This window comes from Alosa alosa, chromosome 1, assembly GCF_017589495.1.
Source record: "Alosa alosa isolate M-15738 ecotype Scorff River chromosome 1, AALO_Geno_1.1, whole genome shotgun sequence".
Lineage (NCBI taxonomy): Eukaryota > Metazoa > Chordata > Actinopteri > Clupeiformes > Clupeidae > Alosa > Alosa alosa.
The window spans coordinates 22,536,069-22,545,788 of record NC_063189.1 but is presented as its reverse complement, the minus strand read 5'-3'; the positions used below and the strand labels follow the sequence as shown (position 1 = coordinate 22,545,788).

The 9,720-nt window shown below is 41.3% G+C and overlaps 1 protein-coding gene across 1 annotated transcript in view; it reads left to right on the top strand.

The window, feature by feature from the left end:
* The first annotated feature begins 7,305 nt into the window (after positions 1-7,305).
* The window catches only part of rnf24 (ring finger protein 24), a 44,693-nt gene continuing 42,278 nt past the window's right edge, over positions 7,306-9,720 (top strand). Inside the window, exons 1-2 of the mRNA XM_048238066.1 lie at positions 7,306-7,605; positions 7,705-7,765. Coding sequence (XP_048094023.1) covers positions 7,527-7,605; positions 7,705-7,765 — 140 coding nt within the window. The 5' untranslated portion in view covers positions 7,306-7,526. The remainder of the gene's footprint in view (positions 7,606-7,704; positions 7,766-9,720) is intronic.

Below are 9,720 nucleotides of genomic sequence, written 5' to 3'. Positions count from 1 at the left end.
ACAGAGCTCTATCGTCAAATCTATATTTACCTTTTGAATCATACTGTTTAGTGTATGGTTTTACCGTACACCTACTTCCACACAGGGCTTTTATCACTAATCTATATTTACCTTTTGAATCATACTGTTTAGTGCTAGGTTTTACAGTACATGTACTTCCACACAGGGCTTTATTGACTAATCTATACTTAACGTGTTAATCGCTACTTTTTGGTGTACAGTTTTAAAAACTTATATCCACACAGAGAATTATATTTATATTTGAATCGTTACTTTTGATATCCTGTTTAAATATTTTCCGCAGACACTGACCCTTAAGGTGGTCCAGTCTATTTGACTTTGGCCTAGTAGCTGGGCATACATAGTTGGATATTTTGTACATATAGTTTTATTCATTCATTCTTTTTTTATTGTGTTTTATAATGCATTCTTGTTTGTTATACTGATTCCATCTCCACTCACTGGTTAAATAGAGCAAAGTAGAACCTTTATACCGGGGTAGGGGTGCTTAAGCTACTCTGGTTAAACAGCAGGCTTAAAAGGTGAGAACCATACCCTAGGACCCAGGTTACACTAGCACACCCCTCTGAGGCAAAAGAGGGTTACATTAAGAAAGAGCCCATTTGTGTCTCACACAGCAACACAAACACTGTGCAAGTAATTACAGCTTTACAGGTAAATCAGTAGATAAATACATATTATCAGGGGTAGAGATGGCATCGCCTTCTCCATACATGCAGACTGCCTATGATAGCTGACACAGAGCAGTATTTGGATATTTGCTTAGATTTCTTCTTGTTAAGTCCAGCAATTTGCAATCCTCTATGAGTCTATGAACATGTCCAAGGCTACCATAAATAAGTACAACCAGTTTTGTGCTATAACCACCTACTGAAAGAGCATGAGTTAATGGCTAGTATTTTAAAAAATTATCTGAGAAACACAGGTCCATGTCAAAGCAACAACCCACTTCCAGAATCACAAGTTTTTTAAAGTTTTTAAAAGATCATCAACAACAACAATGTCAGGAGTATTTGGAGAGTCTCTAAGAACACTTTCTAGAGAGTTGTCATTCAAGTGTGTGAACCAGTTCAATTGTATCTTTTTGTTTGTGTGTATTACACTTTGTCCATATACTCTGCGTAGTTCGTTGGCTGTAATGTCGACAATGCAATCGTGTCTATGGGGCTATGTAGAGTGCTTTAAATGCTGGGCAACCGTTCATTATGTGCGCGGTTGATTCTATTGTGCTGTCATTGTGTAAAAGGCAAAATGGTTCATGACGTTGTGATACCACAGGGAGAGGTTATACTGAGTGGGGAGTGCTTGCAACCTAGCTTTAATAACAAATTGTTGAATGCCTGCATTAACAGATGGATTATGTAGGGCCGAATGTGAAACTGTCCTGTCCAAGCACTGTAGGCATGCAAGTTTACCTTGGAGGCGCAGGTAAAGTGAACCTGCGCCAGGTTCACACACACACACACACACGCACACACACACTCATGCACTCACATATACATACACATTTCTGACAAGGACAAAGTCCTTACCATCACCCTCTCACTCACACACACACACACACACACACACACACACATACGCACACACACACTCATGCACTCGCATATACATACACATTTCTGACAAGGACAAAGTCCTTACCATCACCCTCTCACTCACTCACACACACACACACACATTCTCCCCCCCACCCTGGACCCCTTCCAGTTTGCATACCGAGCCAAACGGTCCACAGAGGATGCAATCTGCTCTGCCCTCCACCCAGCCCTCACCCACCTAGAAAAAAGAGACTCATATGTGAGATTGCTGTTTATAGACTTCAGTTCTGCATTCAACACCATAATACCACAACAACTCTTCTGCAAACTAGACAAACTGGGACTCAGTACCTACCTCTGCAACTGGCTACTGGACTTCCTCTGTCAGAGGCCTCAAGTAGTACATGTTGGCAACAATATCTCAAGCAGCATCACACTGAGCACGGGGGCCCCCCAAGGCTGCGTGCTCAGTCCGCTGCTCTTCACCCTGCTGGACGATGACTGCACTGCAACCTACAGCAACAACCACATAGTGAAATTTGCTGACGACACAACTCTGGTGGGTCTCATCACCAAGGGCGACGAGACTCAATACAGGTTGGAGGTCGACCTTCTGACCACGTGGTGCAGGGACAACAACCTCCTGCTGAACGTCAGCAAGACCAAGGAGATTGTTGTTGACTTCCAGAGAGGTCACACCCAACACCTGCCACTGACCATCGACGGTGCTGTGGTGGAGAGAGTAAGCAGCACCAAATTCCTGGGGGTGCACATCAGTGAAGACCTCTCCTGGACCACCAACACTGCATCACTGGCTAAGAAAGCTCAGCCAGCCTCTACTTCCTCGAAACTCAGGCGAGCAAGTGCTCCACCAGCCATCATGACTACATTTTACCGAGGCACCATTGAGAGCATCCTCTCCAGCTGTATCGCTGTGTGGGGCGGAAGCTGCACTGAATACAACAGGAAAGCCCTGCAGCGCATAGTGAACAAAGCTGGAAGGATAATTGGTGCTTCACTCCCCTCCCTGAAGGACATTTACACCACCCACCTCACCCGCAAGGCGACCACAATTGTGAGTGATGCAAGTCACCCCGCTCACAATTTGTTTGATTTACTGCCCTCTGGGAAGAGGTACAGAAGCCTGCGCTCCCGCACCACCAGACTCACCAACAGCTTCATACACCAGGCTGTTAGGATGCTGAACTCTCTCCCCCCTCCACCCTCAGCTACATAACATCCTGGACTTTGGACCCACAATGGCTGCCTTGCACTACTCCACTTGCACTACTCCACTTGTACACTTGCACACTTTGCAACTTGTTGTTGTCCTGAAAACACTTCTGAACACACTTCTGCTGCTCTTACATAACTTGCACCACTATGCCACTTGCACACTTAGGTCAAACAGAACAACCTCAGCCATTTATTGGCCTGACTTTTGCACTATTATATTGACTGTCTACTGCAGTGTTTCTCAAAGTGTGGTCCGGGGACCACTGGTGGTCCGCAAGCTAGCCCAAGTGGTCCGTGAGCAGACGTGGTAAAATATAATATAGATGAGTTGTTTGCAATATTGAACCAAGTTGTATGTAAATCCAAACATTTCTGCAACACTGCCTATCTTAAGGCATGCCAGTTTAAATCATATAAATTCTCTGACACAATAAGCAAGGTGCAAAGACAATCAGTGAGTAGGCCTATTGTGTAATTTACTGTTGAAGTAGGTCTACTTTTTTTTTTTTTTGCTAGGTGGTCCGTGAGGCTATTTTTTTATTGATTAAGTGGTCCTTGGTCTGAAAAAGTTTGAGAAACACTGGTCTACTGTATGCACAATTGCACAATTTCAACCCAAATTTTGCTGCTCTTATTTCTTCATTGTATGTGCCTTCTTATTTACTTTTTATATTGTTTACTTGAATGTTATGTTTGTCTGTGGACTTAATTGGTAAAATATGTCTTGTCTCCACCGTGGGATAGTGGAAAACGTAATTTCGATCTCTTTTTATGTCTTGACATGTGAAGAATTGACAATAAAGCAGACTTTGACTTTGACTTTGACACACACACACACATAGACACACACACACACACACACACACACAAGAACATTCATTCACATACACATAAGGAGTTGATTATGGGATGGACAGAAATGTATAAGTGTAATTCATTTTCTGTGGAGAGAATTTTAATACACTGGTCAATATTGTGAGTTTGGGTTATTTACTTGGGTTATTTACCAAAATACCAAAATTGGGCTATTTACTTGGGTTATTTACCAAAATAGACATTGAAGTGTTTTATTTTATGGCACTTTGTCTATATTGAGGCTGCACCTACGGCTAAAGGATATCCTGCAGCCAAATCTCCATGGGTCTTTGGGTATAACATGACCACTGCCTCCAATAGTACAGTATGCACACACACACACACACACACACTCATGCACTCACATATACATACACATTTCTGACAAGGACAAAGTCCTTACCATCACCCTCTCACTCACACACACGTACGCACACACACACTCATGCACTCACATATACATACACATTTCTGACAAGGACAAAGTCCTTACCATCACCCTCTCACTCACTCACTCACACACACACACATACACACACACACACACAAAAGAACATTCATTCACATACACATAAGGAGTTGATGGAGTAGGGGATGGACAGAAATGTATAAGTGTAATTCATTTTCTGTGGAGAGAATTTTAATACACTGGTCAATATTGTGAGTTTGGGTTATTGTCCAAAATAGACATTTGACGTGTTTTATTTTATGGCACTTTGTCTATATTGAGGCTGCACCTACGGCTAAAGGATATCCTGCAGCCAAATCTCCATGGGTCTTTGGGTATAACATGACAACTGCTGCCTCCAAGAGTACAGTATGCACATGCCGGCTGGGTGGTGGGCTTTTACATAACGTTATATAACAGTGTGTAGTTCAGTCTGGGATTATAGAACTTTAGACATCCCAAACATGCCCCAAAGCCAACTCCATTCATAAACAAGCCATCCCTTCTCTACCACCCCCATTTGTTTTAATTTTTTTAAAGTAAAAACACCATGATAACCACCTACGTGGTGCACAACAACAGTATGGTGCACACAACTTGTGATGTAATATTTCCTAGGACATGCTTAAAACTATGCATGTCTAGAACCAATGGATGGCTGCAGATAACTAACTAGCACAATGCTAGCACAAAGTTATATTGGATCATGGTTGGACAAAGCTCCACACCGTGACCTGTGCTGTAGTGACCTATTAAACCACTAGAGGGAAGCAGTGCTATATAAATATGTTAAGAAAGCATATGAAGAGTGGTTCCAAAACACTATATCTCCATTTTAAAAAAAAAACATTATTAAGTCATTTTATTTATAATTGTGTATTTCAGGTAATATCAATAACATTGCAGTTGTGTTGTTTTGATTGAGTAATGATAAATCGAATAACAATAGCTACATTTGCACTGAAATCGACAAATTCACAAAATAGAAAAAAGTGATTTATGAAAATTCATTAAAATGGAGGATATAGCATTTTGGAACCAAACTTTTCATATACAAATCTACAAGTTTAACTTTCAGGTAGAGGCTGGCCAATGAACGTGTGTATCACTTGACAAGTGTGCAATCAACCAGTGCCCACATTTCAGACGCTCAAAAACACCTGAGCGGCCAATGTCTTGTTTCCCACAGGGCAGAACAACTAAAGTACTGAAATTTGTATTGCAGAAAAGCCAGCCAAACACCCACAGCATGGGGAATTAGGGAAATCTACTGGGAAAGCACTATTTCGTTCACAAAATGAAACTGAAACTGAAATATGAAGAAACTTCCGATGTGTGATTGCCCCCTCCATTAAATTAAGGCTAAAAACCTACTTGTTTGCATCTCACCTTTCTTTACACTATGTGCTTAAAGCTAGGGGTTTTGTTCTGTGTTACTTCTCTGGACTTTTCACTTCCTATCTACACTTTACTTTATTTAATATTCGCTTTATTCCATTTAATTTTATTCTTAACTTCCACATCCATGTTTTATTTTACTTTAGTCAACCACTAGTAGTTTTAATCTGACTTGACTTCAAATTAAGTGAATCTGTCATGTATCATGAGTTTACTGCAGTTTAAACGCCTTATTGGTAGATACTGTATAGCTCATATGTTACTTGCTATATCTACAGTTCTCGTGATATAGGTCTTGATGGACGTCTTTGTCTAGTCTGTCGGGCATTTCTCACTTCAAAATCAACACGCTTCTGATATTTGTTGTGCAGACAATGTTTCTTCCCTCGATAAATTCTGAAAGGACATGTTATCTAGGGTATAAATATGACAAGGCTGATGGAAGGTCCAGGGAGTTTGCAGGCATAGTGTGTGCCATAAATAGATTTGTCTCTATGCAGTCCACACTGGGGGTCTGCCAACTACCATGTTATGCAAGACAAATAAGATCTATTTTACATGAAATCATATTCCTAGTATGACACATGAACATTAACACGTTCAGGACTACAATATATATTCGAAAGGTCAGTGATTGAACTGAAGATGCTTGCACACTGACGCTTAAGTGTCAAGTGCATTTGTTCATAGGCTGGGCTGGGGAACTCATGGACTGATTGAACTGTTCCATGTAAAATCAAGACTCAGCATTGTTCAGTATATATTTAGCTGCCATCAAGGCTGTATCCATGGAGTCAACCATTGAGAGCTGAACAAATTACAACCATAACTAGGCCCAATCATATAAGATAAGTCCATAGTGGTTAAAGTTGCAAATATTCAAAAACTCGGTTGTGCAACATCTGCATGTGCTTTCTGGGTATTCCTTTGTGTGATATTACCATGGTAAATGTGATCATGTAGCCTAGGCTAATGCATTCAGGCATGTCCCCCACAAAGTATTCTGATTATGGCGGCTGCCATGGTTATAGGGGTGAAAATAGAGATCTGTTTACACTCTTCATGTCCCTGTGTTCATGCTAACACCATCAGCCTTTTGCACAGAATGGGTGTAGCCTATTATTCGAAATGGGCTTTTGATGGACACTTCTAAAGCATTTCAAATGTTACGCCCATGATCACATGCTGTGACTATAGTGCTTAAAAACCTAAATCAGAAAACAAAATAATCCAAATAAAGTTGAGAGATGTTGGATATCTGAATTGGCATTCTGTTTATCCCAGGCTTCCTACTCACCCACACCCTCTTTTATGCCCAGCATGTCAAAGTAGTCAGTGCCAATCTATACTGCCTAGTGTGCCATAGTCAATAAAGCCTTTGTGGGCACTACCATCCTGGTCTCCCGCTCGACCCCCGGCTGCCCATTCACTGAGGGCCACATGATACGCCCACTTGGCTTTCTCACAATACAGCCCTGTCATTGACATCTTATTGGCACATTATTACAAATCTCTGTTGAGGGTGTCTGCTCCTCACAGTAGGCTACAGACAGTTGGAGATGCCTACAATAGGCTAATAATACCAAATCGCCTAAAACTGCCTCACATTCAGTCGTGCATGTAGTTTGCAATGCTGTTTCTGGCGTTATTTAAGGTGTGACATTCATGCGGTATACAACTATAAGGTGCTAATTAAACCTCTCTATCATGGGATTTCAATCATTATGGTTCAGCTGCATCATTACACACATGAGCCAGGCGAGCTTACCACGACTATGCATCTCCCTCCCTTCCCTCTCGTCACCGCCCGTTTACATCCCCGTGTAGGCTACACACTGTTCTAGCCTCTGTCTGTGTTGAGCCGGCAAGGAGGAGGGACCGTGTCGTGTGCTACGTGCAGATTTGTTCGCCAAAATCGTATAGAAAGGAATCAACCAGCCAGTTCAGAAACCTGCCTTAACACAGACAAATAAGATCTAAGGAGATTTTCGTGTCAAGCTTAATTGTAGTGGCCAAAGCATTATTAAATGCAAGATCCTCGTGGTATTTTGGTTGGTGAAACATTACCGATCAATGATTGTGCGGCGAGATTGTTTTTCATAACAGGTAACGGTAAGGCTTTTACTACAAACGGGTCTCGTTTAGAACCCCGTGTATTTTGATCTGGTTAGATAGCAAGCCTTGACTCTTCATCCACTGGCACAGAGCTGACCAGAATCGATTCTCGTGGTTATCGGGAAGAAAACGGGAGCCGAGAGATAGACTGGTAAGGGTCTTCACTTTACGTTTGAGTGTCTTTAGTACAAAGGCAACAAGGGATGTAAGACCACACACAATTCCATCATGTTGTTTATTTTGAAGTGTTGCAGCCATCTGCATATTTTCCAAATACTTTAACTTAATGCTAGTAAAACAATTACAGAGCCTGAGCGAATCATATTTTGAGGCATTTAACGTTAACCCACGCCCTCAAACGCTAACGTTAACGATAGTAACGTTAGCTAACGATACAGTAATGCTTAGCGTATGTTAGCAGAGTTGCCATGTCCGTTTATTATAAGCGATTTCGGACTTGTCGTTTCTTTAAAGTCGTTTACAAAAATTGTGAGTTTCGGGTTGCGTTTTTTGGGGGCTTTTTCTGAAATGTAACGTTAGTTGCTTACTTGAGCTTGCTCCCCTTCTTTAGTCTCTGTCAACTATGCCTGTGTAATAAACCACGAAAATGGCATAGTTTGCCTTGTTGCAGGATCCAGAACTCTCCTCACCCTCCTTTTCCTTTTCCTGTGGGAAACAAATCAAGACTGCACGAATTGATTCAATTCATTAATCACGAAGTTGCTTTATGTAGTTCAATATAAGGGACTATGTGGTCGAAATAGAGGACATTTGAAGAGTAGGAGAAAGAAAATGGATTACGATTCAACCTCCATTGCAGTGTTCTGGCTGTGTGAAATACGTGCATATCATTCATTCAGATTTCGTTAAAAGATAAACACAGCACCGTTCTCATCAAATAGGTTAGCCTACGGACATTTGATTCATGGTCTCAAAGACAAAGACGTAGTTCTAGAAGTGAACTGAGGGTAGCACCTGGCCTGTTAACGCATGTTTTGTTTTTTTTAGAACCGATTAAGTCACTTCTGTTGGTCTTGTTTTCATAGGCCCGATTGCTTATTTTTCTCTGGAGATGTGGCAACATACTGGTTACTATCCTTCTAAAAACGTTTGTTTTTTTTGTATCATTCATTACCTTGGGTGTGTAAAATGTATTGCCTTATAACGAGATAGTAACGTATGCGCCGTGTAAGCAAGATAAGTGTTCCTACAATTTCCAGTATATTGACTAAGTGGACGTTATATATAACATTACCCTTTAACTACGTAGCTTAGCTGTGTTGATACTGTAATTTGGCTAACGTTAGCCTACTGGCAACCCGCTTTGTGCCCATATGCCACTGAAAGTCATACTTTCGTTTTCTTGTTATCTACGAATGTTGCTTATGTCCTCATCGTAAGCAGTGTTTGTCAGACGATGGAAAGTTGTTACAAATTAACAGTATTTTGCTGAGTGAAGTGAACATGTAACGTTAACGTTAGGAGGTCCTGCCTGTGGTTGTGCTTGCGACTGAATGTTCGAGATGCAGTCATGTTAGCTGTCAAATCCTCGTGCAATCCGGGCGTTGCGAGTGACCACGTGTGGTTACATAAAATAAACAACATAACAGAGTTGCACATGTGATTTCACTGCACTTTTCTTCGGATGAGGTGTATTTTTGTCGCAAGTGGGTATGCGAAATATATATATATATATCTCAATGTCCATGGATGTGACTGGGTGAAGTCTAAAGGATGCTGACCCAATTTGTAGCTTAACGTTAGGCCCAACGGATTCCTTTCATCGACATCATGAAATGTTAACATCTCCACATGCATCCTCAAAGTTATGGTCAATATTGCTGTGTGCACAGGTTAATTGTGTGTGTGTGTGTCTGTCTGTGTCCATGTACTGTATACAGTTATGTATGTGGGCATGAGCTTGTTTTTAGCCTTCTTGTTTTTGTTAGTAATTTTAGTGTATGCGGAACATCTAGTGCTAGGCACAAACCCACACACCTAAGGCCAGAGCAGCAGTCAAACGCATAGTACAGTAGGTGTAGTTTCTCTCCCTTTGGGATGTCTATTAAGAAGTAATCAGGGACTTGTTATTGTGCACAATGTTCA